Source organism: Capsicum annuum, chromosome 3 (assembly GCF_002878395.1).
Source record: "Capsicum annuum cultivar UCD-10X-F1 chromosome 3, UCD10Xv1.1, whole genome shotgun sequence".
In the NCBI taxonomy this organism is placed as follows: domain Eukaryota; kingdom Viridiplantae; phylum Streptophyta; class Magnoliopsida; order Solanales; family Solanaceae; genus Capsicum; species Capsicum annuum.
The window spans coordinates 268,018,345-268,036,466 of NC_061113.1; the positions used below are offsets into that span (position 1 = coordinate 268,018,345).

Consider the following 18,122-nt stretch of genomic DNA (forward strand, 5'->3'; position numbering starts at 1 on the left):
ATCTAGGTAGTAGTATAGAATAGATGCAGTATAAATTATTTGGATATAAAAAGTATATACCCATATAAATTAATTGGTAGTATAAATATAATATAAACTACGGGATAGTATAATTTTTAACAACTTGTATGTATTAATTATACACCGATATGAACTACTTGAAAGTATAAAGTATATGGCAATGTAAAATATTTGAATATACTGGGTCATATTATGTTTATACCAAGTAGTTTAAATCATAATTTATACCAAGTATATGAATGAAAATTGTATGAAGGATAAGCACAAATTAAATGTTAAATTAAAAAGAAGAGCAAAAAATTAACTATAACTTCTAAGTTGGAAGATCGAAACACTCACCTAATAAATAGGAACATTAAACACACGTTAGTGTTGTGTTTGTTTCATGTTTCACGCACGAGTAGTTATATAAAGCTGCCATTACAGTAAATACTATATATATATATATATAGGTAGAAACTTACTCGCCCTTTGGTGTATACATCAAACTATTTTTCTTTATTATGATTAAGTAATTAAATTAAATAAAATACATTTTAATTAATCATGATTAAGTAACATGAACTCTAAATTCAAACACATTATATGCATATATTAATTTGATATATACACTGAGTACGTGTAAATTTTTACCATATATATATAAGCTATAATTGATATTTATTTAATAGGCAATGTAAATGTAATTATTTTTATAAAACTGGCTTTTATTTTACAGCGTCGCAGGACCATTTAGAGAAAATGAGCGATCCAGTAATTTTATAGCCTGGCCCATTTTCCATTACGGCCCAATCAATTTCTATCAGTAATATTTCGGGTCTTACCGAATGAAGATTTAGTGCTAGGGTTTTAGGAATTGGAAAGGGGATTTTACAGTCGAAATGGGAAGGAGAATATTGAACGACGCGTTGAGGACAATAGTGAATGCAGAAAAGAGAGGATTTGCTTCTGCTGAGCTACAACCTGTCTCCAATGTCATTGCTAATTTCCTTCAAATCATGAAATATCGAGGTTATTACCTAATTTTTCAGCTCTAAAATCTTCAATTCAGTTTCAATCTAGAATTCGTATGTTTAGATTTATTTGGTTTTGAATGTTTACTGTAAACAAGAGGCTGAATATGTATTTTAATGTGTTATTCATCATTCTAGGAGCCGCCATTGTGTTCCTATTTAAGATCCTTCATCCGATCTGACAGAAATCATGTTTATTAGAGCTCGTTTGGATGTTTGTTATGTATTGCATGGTGTTGTTGGTTTAAGTATAATGTTTGTTTTGACTATTACTTAAATTTCATTGTATTGGTTCGTTTAATCCGTACTTCAGTAACTATAAAAGTTCCAATTTGTGTAACGACGGATTTGGTGTGATTGCGTACTTACCTTATCTTTTTTGGTTTCATTTTGTCAGTGTCTTTACTTATTATTTAATAATCTTATTTTATCATTTATCCTACCTTCTTATAGTAACTCTACATCGTACCCTACTTTTCTTTTAGGTATATTATTCAAATTATTGACGTGTGATGTTATATAACGAAGGAAAACAGTACAATCTATGCAAAACTTTGTATTCGTTGAAACAGTACAGTACGATACAATAAAATATGATACAATATGAAACAATATGTAACAACAATCAAAAAAGGCAAAAAGAGTGTATAATCAAATAAGCCTATTAAAATCATAAGAGTATATTGGTCTCCTTACGTTGTAACTGCATTATCAGGTTATATTAAGGACTTTCAAGTGCATGATCCTCATAGAGTTGGTAAGATATCTGTTCAATTGCTTGGACGGGTCAATGATTGTCGAGCTCTCACCTATAGACAGGATATCAAGGCGGCGGCCATTGAGAATTATAAAACACTCACGCTTCCTACACGTCAGGTTTGTGTTCTCCACATAGACTCTATGCTGTGGAACTCTCATCAGTTATATGAAAGCCGCCAAACATGACCTGCATCATTTTTCATTGAGTTTTGAATTTTCAGTTATGCTATATTAGGCGTTTGCTCATAATATAATTCCTGTTTCATGTGTTCTCTGTTTGAATTTTGTTCACCAAATGGTAATCTGTTCACCGCTGCTTTTAGCTTTTCCTCTGTTTGAACATGTTAGGTCTTGGATGGTTACCCCCTTTTTAAGTATTTTAGCATTTTCCTGCATTTCTTTTTTGGGTTCATTACGTACATGTATTTTTCCCTAATCAGTTTCTCATAAAGTTATTTTTGCTCTATAATTTCTCATGTTTCAAATTCATCTCATCCTGTTACGATTTTTTGTTCTTTAGTTTTTGAAAGGTCATTGGGTAATTGTAAAGTTAGAAGATAATTGATGTAATAATTGGGAATTATAAAACCTGCACGCTATCAACACGTCAGGTTTGTGTCCTCCCCCTTAGGAGGACTTTTTTCTCTCCATGTACTGAGCTCTCATCAGTTACAGAAAAACCATCAACATGAGCTGCATCATTTTTCATTGAGTTTAGAATTATAAAACACGCGCGCTATCAAACATGTCAGGTTTGTATCCCCCCTAAGTAGGACTTTTTTTCCTCCATGCTACCGAGCTCTCATCAGTTACAAAAAAAAACCCATCAAACATGCTGCATCATTGTTCATTGAGTTTTAATTTTGAGTTGTGCCATTCTAAGCTTTGCTTCATATAATGTACTTCCTATTTTGCAAATCCTATTTCATATCTTCTCTCTGCTCTCTGTTTGATTTATATTGTTCACTAAGTGCCAGTCTAGTCTGCTCAGCTCTGCCTTTAGTTTTCCTCTGTTTGGCTATGTTAATGTTTTGGACCATAGTCCCCTTCTCTAAGTATTATAGCACATATCCTTATTTCTCTTATGTTTAACATGACTTGCATTTCTTGTCCCCTAACCATTTTATCAGAAGAATCATTTTGCTCTATTATTTCTCCCCTTTCATATTTATCCTATTGCATTTTGATGTGGTTCTGATCGACGAGACTCAGGGTGGATTAATGATAAGTTGAAAATTTGGAGACAAACGCTTGAATCTAAAGGTTTTCGGTTAAGTAGAACCAAGACAGAGTACTTGGAGTGTAAGTTCAGTGATATGTCGCAAGAAGATAGAGTGGTTGTGAAGCTAGACTCTCAGGCCATCCAGAAGAGAGAAAGTTTCAAGTATCTAGGGTCTATAATTTAGGGTAATGGTGAGATTGACGAGAATGTCACGCATCGTATTGGGGCAGGGTGGTTGAAGTGGAGGCTCGCTTCGGGAGTTCTTTGTGATAAGAAGGTGCCCCCGAAGCTTAAAGGTAAGTTCTATAGAGTGGTAGTCCGAACGGCTATGTTGTGTGGAGCGGAGTGTTGGTCAGTTAAGAACTCCCACATCCAAAAGGTGAAGGTGGCGGAGATGCGAATGTTGTGATGGATGTGTGGACATACCAGGAAAGATAGGGTGAGGAATAAGATTATTCGGGAGAAGGTGGGAGTTGCCTCGGTTGGAGGATAAGTTGTGAGAAGTGAGGCTAAAGTGGGGGGATATATACGCACGGAAAAAGGATCGCATGTAGTAGTAGGGGGTGTGACCAATAATAATAAAAACATTCCCGTTCAGGTACTAAGATCTATATCTTTCATACTCATGTCATCACTTATGACAACCAAGAGATACGGATTTCTTTTGGAAATCACTATTTAGACGTCTTTAGGACATCTGTATAAGTATCTACTTGAGAAGATCATGCCTTATAGACACCTTCATAATTATAGGATTAAGGTTATACAGACATGTTCACTTTGGAACACAAATCCATTCGCAATTCTCATCTTTAGGCTTGGAACTTGGCACTTCTACCCCTAAACACGGCTTCACACGCCTCAAACGGGTACTTCACGGCCTCAAACTTTGCCTCTAGATGACTTAGAGATTAAAGATCTCTGTATCAACCTTTATCTTAAATTAATCATGGTTTGAGTATGATTGATAAAAATCTGTTCCCCTAAGGGAACTAAAGTAAACTACTCACACATAATTAAAAGAAAACAAACTTTTTATTAAAATAAGAAAACTTACAATATTTGCTGAAACTTGAAAACTTCAAACTATACTAGAGAGGATTTTGGATATGAGAGTAGGTTTCTCGATTTCCAAGTGATGCCTCTTACAAAAACAAACTACTCTATTTATAGATAAAACTATAAACTAGAAAATATAAAATTTTGGAGTCCGTCACTGTTGGCCATACAGCTGTCCTCCATTATTTCCTTCGTACCTTATCTTTTACTTTTCTTTGCCGACACTTGCTTTATTCGGCTGTCTTCTTGTGGTCCACTTCTTTCATCTTTATGTCCTTATCACCTATTTCGTTATTGCTTACGATTTCTTCCATTATGTCGTCATTGCTGATGCTGGTTTCCTCTGGTAGAATTGGTTTTGAAAATTCTACTTCTTTTCCTTTGCTGCATATGCTGCAACTATGTTTGAGATTGATATTTCTTCTGGCGATTTTGCATAATATAATTAATGTTTCCTGCGTAATACAAGGATTTTGAATTTTGCATTTTGGAGTGTTGACTTCTGGACTAATTAATTTCTTTTGCCATTCGTCTGATATCTCCATAACTTGTGTATTCTTTGAATTGCTGGGACTGTAAATGATCATGTTGTTGTTATTCGTGTATACCCAAATTCTTCCTTCCATAGCTCGTAATTCTGATGCTATGTTTAACATTTGTATTGCCTTCTTCTGCTGAATCATTGATCTGATGTCTTCTATATTTTTCTGAAGATATACATCTTCATAACTAATTTTCTGATATGTAATACCAAATTTAATTGCTTCTATTTTTGGTATAATACTTCCTTTCGCATGGGGTTCTGCGAATGTTGAATATATTCTCATATATATAAGTGCTGCTTTACTGATTTGTCTAAATCTTGTATATGCTGTTTGTATTTCTTCATCAAAGATTTTCATCTGTGATGGATCTTCTATATAGTATACATGTAATAATCCATATTCATATGCTGATTTTACTAGATCTTGGTTTGTATGTTTGTCTGCAACTAATTTATTATAATCAGTGACAGAATATAATTCATCAATTTCCATATGCTTATTGTTCAAGTAGTTCATAGTTGTGGTTAAATACTCAATGTATTTTCCACATATATTTTCTTTTTCCAGAATTTCAACTTTCTTTTTTCCTTCTCTAACTATTTTCTTCCATAGTTGCTCTGCTTCTTTTTCAATTTCTTTTTCTTTTTTCTCATCCTTGCCATATTTCATAATTTTGGCTCTTGCTACAAGATTAATCTCATCTTGCTTTTGTTTTTCTATTTTTTCTTTCATAACTTTTTCTTGCTCAAGTGTTTCCACTTTGTTGTTCGATTGATCTACTTTCGTACTCAATTTTTTCATCTCATCAAGCATCTGTTGCATGATTTGTTCCATATCTGCTCAAATAATCTGCAAGAATATTAGTTTTTCCTTCTATAATTTGTACATCAATAGCTTCTTCTTGGTCTGAAATCACATAATATTCTATTTTTTCTTTTTGAAATAGTTTTTTAATTTGGTCATTTTTGAAAATATCTGTCTTTTTGAGGTCTAAATCTTTTGAAATAATCTGATTGTATTTATCTTTATCAAAAATTAATTTTTGTATTTTTCTTTCTTGTGGATTGTTATATTCTCTGATTATACTTGATTCTGGTAAATCTGTATCTTTTTCTTCCGTAATCATATATACATAATTTTCATAATCGGTATCATCACTATACCAATTTTCAGTATCTATATACTCATTATCTGTAAATATTTCTTCACATATTTCATCATCACTGATATATAATATATCATCATCTTGTAATTGATATTCAACTTGTTCCTGTTCTTCTGTAATTTTGTAACCAAATATATTGTTTATATTTTTTCCTGGAATTTTCCTGGGTTTTTTACAATTTGTACTAATGTGACCAATTTCTCCACAATTGAAACAAGTACATGATTTTTTGTTTTGATAATTTTTTCTTCTCATATATTTTTTCGGTCGATAATATTTTTTCTTAATACCTTGTCTTACATAATCATATCGTTTAATAGGTTTGTACTTTTTTCTTTTATATTTTCTCCTAATTTTGTAATTTCTAGATGTATTGCATCCATACTTTCCTACTTCATAATATTTGCAATCTAATTCTGGTTTCATTTTATCTATTTTTCTAGCTGTTTTTGCTAACCAATTTTCTTGACATTTTTCCCTTATACTTTGTTCTAAATAAGCCATTCTTGTTCCTAAACTATCTATTGTAATATTTGGTTTTATTTTCTGCTTAAATGAATCTAATATAGTTGCTCCCCAAGGTTGAGGTAACTTTATATAAAATAAATCAAGTACTCCTTCAAGTTCTTCCTTTGTATATCCTGCACTATGGAAATAGTCTGAAAATTCACAATAATAAGCTTTAAGATTTTCATGTGCCATGTTGCATATCATAAGTTGTTGTATATTTTGTCTTGCTATTCTTTGTTTTTGATTTTGTTTATCTACTTCTGATTCAATTCCTAGTTTACCAAATTCTGCTCTTATAGCTAATTCATAAAATTGTAATGTTGCTAAAGATCTTTGTCCATCTAATTTATTTTTTGCATCTTCTGTCAAATTCTCATACCATTCTTTTATGTTTCCTATAAATGTTCTTGTTATAAATTTTTTCGTATCTTCATTATTCGTATTTTGTTTTACTATTGCTATACTCATTGCTTGTGTCCATTTTTGTATTCTTTCTTCTGCTTCTGTAGGTGTTACACAATCTAAACTTAATATTTCTCCATTTGCTGTTATTGCTGTGTCTAAATTGCTTTTGTAAGTTGGTTCAAATTGTTCTCTTCTATTATTTATATATTCTGATCTCCTATAACTAGGTTCTTTATATGCTCGTTGTCTTCTAATTTCTCCCCGGTAATAGTGATCTCTAGGTTTATAAGTTCTAGGTTCATCTTGATACTTGTATTCATCTTGCTCAATTTTTACATTTATATACTCATCTGGTTGTGTAATTTCTTCTTCTGATATAATTTCTTCTTCTTTTTCTGATAGAATTTCTTCTTCAGTTTCTTCTCTTTCAACTTTATTAATTTCTAATTTTGACAATTCTGGTTCTAAATCATCTGGGTCTAATTCTTCTTCTTGTTGGATAGTATTTACTTTTTCTTCTTCTTTCTGGCGTTGTTTTTCCTTAATTTCATCTAATTCTTTTCTGATTTCTTTCATCATTTCTAGTAGTTGAGTTGTTGGATCTTCTTTTATTTGTACTGGTTCTTCTCTTAGAAAAGATGGTATATCTTCTTCTTTTTCTAATTTTTCTTTTCCCTTCAAAAGTTTTTGTTGTTTTTTCCATTCTATAAATTCTTCATATTCAGCATTTTTCTTAGCTTTTAATTCATCCTCATATTCTTTTTGTTTTTGTCGTTGTACAAATCTTTCATAAGCTGGTGTTTCCATAATTGTTTCATATCGTCTAGTTGGATCTGGTTTTTTAACTTCTTTATAAATCATTTCTAAATTATTATTTATACTATATGTGTTATCTAAAATAGTACTTATCTTTTGTTGCGAATTTTGCTCATGTCTTTTAAAATTTTCTAATCTTTCCCATGTTAAATATTTTTCAAATTCACTAATCATATTTATTGTATAAGTATTACTAGGTGTAATAGGACCTTGTGATTGTCTTTTCAAACTTTGAACTTCTTTCTTCAATTCTTCTATCTGCTTTAATAAATCTTTTTTCATTTCTTCATTTTCTTTCTGTTGTTTCCATAATTTATAGTCTAAAGACTGATCTAACTCTTGTATATATTTCTTTCTATCTTCTAATTTTTCATTTATAATTCTTTTTGCTTCTTCACTAAGTATATCTTTTTCCTTATTGGAAATAATGTGATCTGGTTTTAATAATACTTCCTTATCTCTAGTTGATAATTTTCCAAATTTATTCCATAATAATTTATTTGTCCAATTAAGTTGTCTATGCTCTGCAAAACCTGCATCTCCAGATACTACATAGGGCATAAATGTTGCATGTGTATATGGTGGATATTTAAGATATGAATCTAATGGTAATCTATTCTCATTTATCTTATATGTACGTTCCGCTAATTCAAGTTTTTCAAATGCTTTACTTTCTGACATATTTAATACTTTAAGTAACACACAAAAAAAATAAAAAACAAAATTATAAAATTAACTAACTAAGCTCTGATACCAAAGTGGGGGGATATATACGCACGGAAAAAGGATCGCATGTAGTAGTAAGGGGTGTGACCAATAATAATAAAAACATTCCCGTTCAGGTACTAAGATCTATATCTTTCATACTCATGTCATAACTTATGACAACCAAGAGATACGGATTTCTTTTGGAAATCACTATTTAGACGTCTTTAGGACATCTGTATAAGTATCTACTTGAGAAATCATGCCTTATAGACACCTTAATAATTATAGGATTAAGGTTATACAGACATGTTCACTTTGGAACACAAATCCATTCACAATTCTCATCTTTAGGCTAGGAACTGGGCATGTGATGAGGAGGGGCCCTGATGCTCCAGTGCGGAGGTGCGAGACTCTAGCTAGGGATGGTTTTAGGCGGGCAAGAGGTAGATCGAAGAAATATTGGAGGGAGGTGATTAGGCATGATATGGAGCAATTATAACTTACAGAGAACATGTCCCTTGATAGGAGGGTGTGGAGGACACGGAAATAGGGTAGAGGGTTAGGGGGTAGGAGCGCGGAGGTAGTAATAAGGGAGTGCTCCTTTGGGTCTGGAGTTTCTGGTTCGTAGTGTTGTGGCTGTAGTTTGGGGCTAGTGGTGTTGGCTTTTTTGCATCCCGTACTAGTTTATTATACACTTATTTTTGTGTTTTGTTATACTATTAGTTTGTTTTGTGTACCATATTAGTTTATATGCGCTTACTTTTTATATTTGTTATACTGTTATTGGTCCTAAGCCGGGGGTCTATCGGAAACAGCCTCTCTACTTCTCTTGAGGTAGTGGTATGGTCTGCGTACACTCTACCCTCCCCAGACCCCACCCCACTAGGTGGGAATACATTGGGTATGTTGTTGTTGTTGTTGTTGTTGTTGCATTTTGATGTTCTTAAATTTTTGAAAAATACATGTACAAAATAAGAGCAGAATGTTAACTTTTTCCCTAGCAGTGTGGGTTTTTTTCTCGGTGAGAATGCTTCTTGCTATTATTAGAGGTGTTTTAAGGTAGTGGACCTGTTGTATGCTGAGAATGGAGATCATAGCCCCAATACTAAACTATAATGTAGGAAAAGATGTTCCACAACCTCCACTAAACATAAAACTGGTGTGGGGCTTCATGGAAAGCTCCTTGAAGGTGGTGGGGATCCTTTGTATCATCTTATCTTCCTCTCCATATTGTGCAGTCTTTAAAGTTCGTGATACAATCTTTCTACCTCATCAATTTGCCAATCTTAAACACTTCTTCTGGTGTAGTCACCTCCATGATGACTGTATGGTCTGGACAAGTGGATATTCTATTGAGCTGCAATAGCAGCATCCTAACTAGCAAATACTGCAATGACAGCTTATCATGTTCTTTTTAAATATTTTAGGTTTGGAATTCATGTATATGTGGATATATATCATAGACGATAATTTCTTATCTTGATCATAGTTTTAAGTGCAAATAGAGAAGGCTGACTCCTTAGATATTCTTACTCGATCATAGTTTTAAGTGCAAATAGAGAAGGCTGACTCCTTAGATATTCAATTTTGTATCAAGTACGGATGTGTTATTTACCATCATTAGGTACTTATACCATATTCGGTTCTTGCTCCCTCATTCTCACTTTATACATCAGATGTTTGCTTACTGTAAATGAAAACGTAATGCTTCCATATGTCCATGAAATCTGCCCTAATGGGTATTAGTTGTCATATTAATATGGCTAATTCTCGTTACCTGGGTCCTGGAGGAAGCTCGGTACTTTGCTGTTACGGGTAGACATAAAATACATATTTAACAAATTCTCATTACCGGAAGGAAACACAACTTTGCAATTTCACTTAGGAATGAAATACACATAAAATACCTTGCGAATGAAACATTTCTCGATAAATGTGAACTTGTGAGATATGAAGAGTCTTGCCCGCCTACCTTCCTAGATCTGTGAAGTGTCAGTGATGTACTAAAAATAATTGCTGTCAAACTAAGGCTGTGTTGCATAACCTGTTTTATTATGAAGCTCTTTTGCATATTGTATATTGAGGCGAACTGAGCTAATTTATACTCTCTGCTGCATTTGCTGTAGACCAAATTTGTGCAACCAACAGATCAACAACTTCCTCTTGCTGATGCATTTATTTTTTATTTCTTCTTTACCAGTTTCTGAATATACTGTCTGTGCTTTCAAAACCAGATCTGACGGTATATCTATCCATTTACCACATTCTTTATTTCTTTGCCTGCTGCTTTCTGTTGAGTTCCTGCTCTACCAAAACCTGTGGAAAGGATAGTCATTTGTCTCCACTTTCAGACCAACCGCTTATTGTTTCTCGATCCAAAATATTCATTTTCAGCCATCTTTCTATACTGGGATAATGAAGCAGAAGGAAGCATCTTTGACCAGAAAAAGCTATTGTTAGACGTGCTACTGAGATTACACCACCATTTTCCAAACGTATTATACCCACAAGGAGTCCTCAAGTTACAATAGTTTACTATTGAAACATCATTGAGGATGCTTGTAAAAGTTCATATTTGCATTGTGTATACGTATCTTCAAGTTGCATGCTGTGCCGAATTTAAGTTACACTAGCAGAGATTATGTTTTCAGTTCTTTGCTTTTCTCGCAGTGTATAGGCATAGGCTACATTTATCTTCCTTCTATTCTTCTTGTCCGTCAACATAAGTTTTTCCAAAGTTCCATTTAGATTTATTTTTTCATCTAAATAAAACACAAGTTTGTTTGAAGATAATGAAAGCTTACGCTTGAGAACTCAGCCATTACTGCCGCAACTACATGTGTCATTGACCTTTGAACTTTGTTAGACGCATGTATACCTGCCACCTTAAATGTTTTTATTTTCAATCTTGCTTTATCCTTTGCATTAAAACCTTAATTGATAATTTGCTTTAACATCCAACTATCCAAGTCAGGTTCTTTTCACCACCTCTTCTGACTTATGACCAACAACTTAATACTATTTTTTTTATTTCCTATTGATAGAGGGTATTGATCTATTCCTCTTCTTGCAGTGGGGATATGTTGTAATTACAACACCAAACGGAGTTTTGGATCACGAAGAAGCTCAGCGGCAAAATGTGGGTGGACAGGTTCTTGGCTACTTTTATTAAACAAGTTCGGACATGGTTCTGATGTCATCTGTTTTGTACATTGTGGCTTGCGTCTGGCAAGGAAGTTTCAAACATAAAAGCAGCCTTGCCTCTCCAAAGGCCCTAACTGAAAGTGGATTGCCAATAGGGAATAAAAACATGAGAATTCCTGTTAAATTTCTCTATTTGCTCGTCTTCAGTTATACTTCTGAGCTTTTGATGCGGAGACTGAGTCAAAATGTTTGTGTCCATAATCTATGAGAATGTTTAGTGCCTGTCCTCGTAATTTTAATATGAAGGGGGATATATGATGAGAGCATTGGAGAAAAAAAAATTTTGTGATCTAAAACCGCGTCGTATGGGGGCCTAAATCTCAGAAAGATGTACATGAATTTTTGGATATAATCTTGAGATTACCCTGGGTATGTTGTGTTGTAATCGTGGCCGAATATAGACTCCAATATTAGCCCAGCCAACATTGCACATCAGAGATCAGACATCCCGTAATGCAACTCTTAATACCCTGGATAACAAACTCATCAACCGATGCAACTTAACCTAAAAAAATTCTAAAATTTAAGATGGCATCAAAATCGCTAGCACGTAACTAAAATCGCCCATCAGCCAAAACCCCCCCACTTTCTTCTTGGTGCTGCTTCGAATTCGTTCCATCAAGTATTCAACCTCCACTTCGCGGTACGGATTGCTCCCATTTCCTGATTGCCCCTGCTAAAAGAAATATTTGATACGAACTTTGGATGCCTCTACTCTATAAATAGCAGAAAACCATTTTTTTTTTCTTTTTTTTTTTCTTTTTTTTTTTTGGGGGGGGGGGGGGGGGGGGGGTGTTCCCGCTTGTGTATATCTCACCTAAATTCATGAAGTATATGGTAACTCCGACTACCAATATTGCCTTCGGTGGAATTTAAACGCGAGACCTCATGCTTCATTCGATACTAACGGATAACCATAGAATAAATCACTACCCCACAAAACAAGCAGGACACGACTTCGTTCTCTTCTAGCAGTCTATGAAATGCAGATCGGATGAAAGTTGCAGTTTGATTCTTGGTTGCTTAGCTATTAAACATAATAGCTTGTTAACGACCTTCTACCTTAAAACATAAAGATTAATTACTGACCCAGAGAGCTGGGCAAAGAAAGATTAATTACTGACCCAGAGCTGGGCAAAGAATGAGCACCTCCACCCGTTGTTATGAGCGCACTCATCAGCACAAAACAACTCAACCAGTAAATTAACTTACCTGAATTGCAAAAGTAAAAATTCTCCAATTATGAATGATCAAATACAGAGCCGTAGAATGCAAGTCAAGAGGACATGAAGTTATTATCAAGTTAAAAAGAACTTTTTCGCATTATGAACTTCCCAAATGAAAATTTATGTATGCAGTAAGTTAACCACTTCTTTCTCTGATATACCTTTAATCTAAATAGATGGAACAGTCAGCTCACTAGAACTATGAGAAGATTCAGAGAAGTGAGTAATTTATCTGGAACTTTTGCCACTTGTAGACTTGCAATAAAAAGTTCCACAAAGCACCCTCACCCTCATCCCCAAGTGGATTTAGGGCGATAGGGCGCCCCACAGATACGAACTAGAAAGCACCATTGTCCCTGGCCCTTTCACCTTCCATGGAACCAGAAGCATGAAAGATGGGATGACGCATTTTAGAAAAAAGTCTTTCTCTTTATTGATGTCGAACTTCATCTGCCTTATAGCGATGAAAAGATATTCCCTTAGTCTTTGCCCAGCTCTTCTTCCAGGGAATGAATGCCAAATCTGAAGCAAACCGAAAAGCGAGTTCCCGTGGAGTGAGTCTAGTGCTTCCCTTTAACCTAGAAGCACTCAGTGAGCCTTCAACAATGTCTTCAACAATGTCCTTCCTGACCTCTTGTTTGAGTTGACCGAAGGCGGCGGGTGGACGAACATAGTGCCCGCCAAGCACTTAATCGACACCCGACAGTTCGTGAATGAGATTGTGTTAAGTGCCGCTCTAGCGCCCGAAACCTTCCCATAGCACGGTTGAGTCGGAACCGACAATGACGATGCCCCTCCCAACAGTCCGAAGGTCCGAAAGGAGGCACTTCACTTCCTTTCTCTCCTCGTTCTTCTGCTGGATGGCTGGGGACAGAGCTGCTCTGTGAAGCTGGGGCGTTCAGTGTTCTTATGGAGGAAGCATACTCGAAAGAGAATTGAAAGGGCCTTCAAAAAAGAGCGAGGGAGTGATGGGCAACCTTAGTCTATATGTTGCTCGTGAGCCGCCAAGTACCAGTCTCGCAACAGTATTGGCGCAAAAGGATCGGTCCTTCACTTGTTGATCGTTCGCGAGTCGAACTCACTCTCTTGACACGCCTTTCACTCACTCGCTTGAGTCGGACTCAATCACTCTTTGAGTTTGGAGGATCATTCGTTATTCACTCTCTTGCTATTACCCGCAGGGAGCGTAGCAACCAAGATGCACTCCCTCTTGCCTTTGAAGTAGACTGAAGATCGAGTGTGGATATTCTGATCTCTCCGTCTAGCCAAATATGCCCTGTGCCATCCTACTGACAGAGACAAGAAGAAAGACTCACTTGGGATACTCTAAGGAGGTGACCGGTTTGGCTTGCAACAGGCAGCCTTTAATCTTTCCCAACGTTTAGATTGAGTCGAGAAAAGACGCGAACGGACCCTAAATCCCGCTCCACCCAACTGCTGTAATGTAGAAACACTTACAGGGATAAAATATGAATCCACGGATTTTCTCTCTGTTGTTTAAAACGTATTCTTCGGACAGGCCATCGGATAAAAGGGCGTTTGCCACTTGTAGACTTGCAATAAAAAGTTCCACAAAGCACCCTCACCCTCATCCCCAAGTGCAACATGTTTAAAGTTGCCATCCGAAGCATTTTGCAAAAAACTACTATGTCTGAGTCATGCATTATCTCAAACTCTTCCAATTGTATGCATACTAAACTCAAGGAAAACTTAGCTGGTTGCTCATAATACTTACGCTTTTTGTATTCCTTTTATCATCTTAGCTACATGCATGACAGATGCTTGAAGTCAACCAACAGGAAATCTTAACTATTCACACCGATACAAGTGCCGACAACACAATTCTATAAATATTAAATCCTATAAAAAACTTAGTTTCGCAAGCTAGTAAGAACTATCAATAAATTAGCTTAGCACAATGTCGTTTTCTGATTTTGTTGCTCAACATGAAGTCGCTCCAATTTAGTGTTCCAGGATACAGCAACCAAAGAAGGCAAGACTCTACCCAGTACATATGGTTCTCGTCTTCCTTTTGTTATCCCTTTCCTTTTTCTGATCAAGTAAAATAGTTCATATGGCTCTAATACCCTAATTATATGAAGATAGCTACAGTGGGGGGTACAACATGGACCGGAATTCACATCAATTGTCAACAGCCTATATCACTCAAATACAAGCACATAAAACACATTTCTCTTATCACAATCACATGCACATTGACACATAGGACTTCTATTAAGCCATTACTAGGCCATGCTCACCTTGCACTGGTACTTCTCCGGTTCATACCTGGTGCTGTCTATGCAGAATTGTAGCAATTTTCTGCCTTAAACACTTGACCATAATTTTATTACCTAAGCTCACAGACCATGCAAGATGCTTTCCACAAAGACAAAGACAACAGCTCCAGCAGCAATTATATTATCTCTCGAGCTATTGTCCCAGATGATACTATGGACCTATGTGTAAGTTACACATGGGAACAGACTACAGATGCCTTTCTCCTCTCTCTCTCTCTCTCACACACAAAATCTAACTTGTAATATTAACAAAAGCTTGATCTGCAAAGTTAAATTGAAATTGTAAGAATCCCAATGCAAAGTCAGCTCTGCAGGACTTTCCAATTGAAAAAAATGCATTTGTGCAATATGTTATCCACTTCACTCTCACGGACTTGAACTGATAAGACGGATGATTTTACAGTGCAGTGTACAACTATCTAATTTGTTAATAGTAAGAATAATATGATACAGTCAGCTAACTAGAACTATGAGAGCATATCAAATTGGTGTGTGGTTGAACTTAACCAGGAATTTTAGCTGCATACAAACTTGTGAATATAGCATCAAACCCCCCCCCCCCCCCCCCCCCCCCCCCCAAAAAAAAAAAGAAAAGCAACAACATCTGCACCTCAATTTCAAACAATTTGGGATCGGCTAGTGAATCCTCACTACTTCATTTAAGCTCAACCCGTGCCATCAGCATTTCAAAACTGCTGTCAATATCAAATTGCAAAAATTATGACATGTGAGTCATGCAATATTCATAGATGTTTTCCTACCAATAATAATGCTTTTTCTGGCTGAAAAAAAGTGAAGTCAATCCATTTAACTTAAGTACCAGCTATGAAATCCAGTTCCATACATTTCATTGTTTGTCTACATCCAGTTCCACAATATTAATTGTTTGTTGTCATCACAAAGAAACGCATGGCTGAAAGTTAAAAGTGAAAAGGATATTTCGGTAGCTCACGCGGGAAGAAATGCTAAAAGTATGCTATAACCAATTAGAACTTTTCAAGATTAGCTTGAGACAACAAATATCAAGCTTGTATAGAACGAAGCATCCATTCTTATTCTCCTACACCCTCCCCATCCAAAAAGAAGGGCCCTCATATTTATTTTCTTTTATCTAAGCATGGATCTATTTGTTAAAGAAATGGATCTTGGGCCTAACTCAACCTCAAAAGCTAGCTCATGAGGGGAGTATTGCCCAAGACCATAAGACCAGGGACCTTTAATCCACCGATGTGGGACTCCCAACACTATTCTAATTTCAATCCTCTGTTCCATACAGATGAACTACTATACCAATCAGATAGCTTTGTCTTCCCAGGTAAGAATCCTGCAATCCAACACCATAACCTCAAAGGTTACGTACAGATAAATTAACCAGACAACATTAGCAACATGCACACTAAAGTATAAACACACAAATTTTGCAAACCGTTAGGTAAAACAAAGTAACTCCAACAACAAAAGAGAGTTAAAATGTATATCAACGACGTTCAATTTTCAGTAGCAAATATAGAGAACACCACATACTATGTCACATTAATAGTTCAATTGCGCAGCCTCATTTAACCACGCGCCTTCAGCTCAGCAAGGCGCCTAGTTAGATCATCCTCATCAACCTTCTCACTTTCCTTAGTAGGAATAGCATGACCAGCTGCTTGTGGAAGCCCAACAGAAACTTCAAGTCCATAATCATCAGCCACCTGGTGCATCAAACTGTTAACCTGATCCTCCGGAGTCGACAACGACGTACTTCCAGCCATTGAACTCTCCATAAACTCAGCTTGAACTTCCATATTAACGAACTGCCGCTCAAATTGATCCATCGTCTCCGACATCTTCTGGAGGTTACCAGTATTCAGCGACGACTCAAGTGATTTTACGATACTACCCATTGACTTACTAATCGTATTCATTTTCGCCTGTGTATCCAATCGAGCCACAACGGCATCGAGACGAGAAGATAAACGGAGATAATTCATCTGTTCGCTGCGCTTGCGGATTGCGTTCTCGGCGTAAATTCTAGCGCCGTCCATGTTACCTTTCTCGATCGCTTTCTTCACCTTAAGCTTCTCGGCTTTTTCGTCTTTTTCACATTTTTTGGCTTGGCGTTGAAGACTTTTTGATGTGAATTTCAGCTCCATGATTTGGTTCATCAATTTCTCTGTATTCCCCATCTCGCTGATCTAGATCCGCCGATTAACGCTTTCAAATTTGGGGAATTTGACCTTTTGATTTGATCAATTTCTTATCTACTTTGTGTTTTTTTTATAGGGCTCGTAGACAGATATTTTCCTGGAAATTACCTGATTAGGAATTGTATAGGCTACTACTCGCTTTCTTACTAATGATCATCTACGGTCAGAAACAATTGTGGCGTTGTTTATTTCGATAATATGAGTCGTTGGATTACTGAAACACGCGGTGGTGGGCCCATGAGATGAGTCGACCGTTGTGCGAGTCCCATCACTTCCTACATTGACGTGGGTATTATCTTAGGCGCGTTTATTTATGTCCTTCATATTCCTCGTTAGGAAGAATGTGTGTCAAAGGGTTAAAGGTAAGTTTTATCGGAGAGTGATGGTTATATTAATATTATTGTTGAGGATACTAGAGTTAAGGGTTAGTGTTGAATGGTCATAATTTTTTTATCATAATTATGAAAAGACTTAGATAGTTTTATGAGTTTTTTCTTAAATAAATTTCCTTCAAATTTTCTTAATCAATGCAATAACTTTTTTCTATTCCCCAAATTCATTAAACAACTAAAATTGATTTATACAAGAATGATTAATGAATTTAAGGTACATATATTATGTATTAAGAAAATATTATTTAAATATATAGTATAATAAACAGCTATTATTATTATACAAGAAATAATAATAATGCATAATATTAATAATTCCCAAAGTTACACAATTAGCCGTTTAAGCCGTTTATATAGTATAAGCCGTTTATTATAAATTGATTTTCAAATACTAAATTTATTAGGATAAAATTTATAGTATAAATTAATATAGTTTAGAAATTTATCGTAGTATAAATTTATTAGGATAAATTTATTTTTCTATTTTTAACGTAGTATCAATAAAAATTTTAAAAATATAATTGAACTATTTTTCTATCCTGATATACTCATTTTGTTGTAAATTTTGCAAAAATGACAAAATAA

At 35.2% G+C, this 18,122-nt stretch overlaps 2 protein-coding genes and 1 long non-coding RNA gene across 3 annotated transcripts; 1 reads left to right on the forward strand and 2 right to left on the reverse strand.

Annotated features, from left to right (window-relative positions):
• The first annotated feature begins 699 nt into the window (after positions 1-699).
• On the forward strand, positions 700-11,649 carry LOC107861757 (40S ribosomal protein S15a-5). The gene is made up of 3 exons (XM_016707124.2): positions 700-1,032; positions 1,750-1,910; positions 11,297-11,649. Exons 1-3 carry the CDS (start codon positions 903-905, stop codon positions 11,393-11,395), a joined length of 390 nt encoding a protein of 129 aa, XP_016562610.1. The 5' UTR covers positions 700-902; the 3' UTR covers positions 11,396-11,649.
• Positions 1,578-4,296, reverse strand: LOC124885250. The gene is made up of 2 exons (XR_007054000.1): positions 4,073-4,296; positions 1,578-1,980 (listed from the first exon to the last, which is right to left on the reverse strand). It is a non-coding gene; the product is annotated as an uncharacterized LOC124885250 (long non-coding RNA).
• A 4,708-nt stretch (positions 11,650-16,357) lies between the features above and the next one.
• LOC107861758 (ESCRT-related protein CHMP1A) lies at positions 16,358-17,311 on the reverse strand. Its single transcript, XM_016707125.2, has one exon. It carries the CDS (start codon positions 17,122-17,124, stop codon positions 16,513-16,515), a length of 612 nt encoding a protein of 203 aa, XP_016562611.1. The 5' UTR covers positions 17,125-17,311; the 3' UTR covers positions 16,358-16,512.
• Positions 17,312-18,122: the final 811 nt, after the last annotated feature.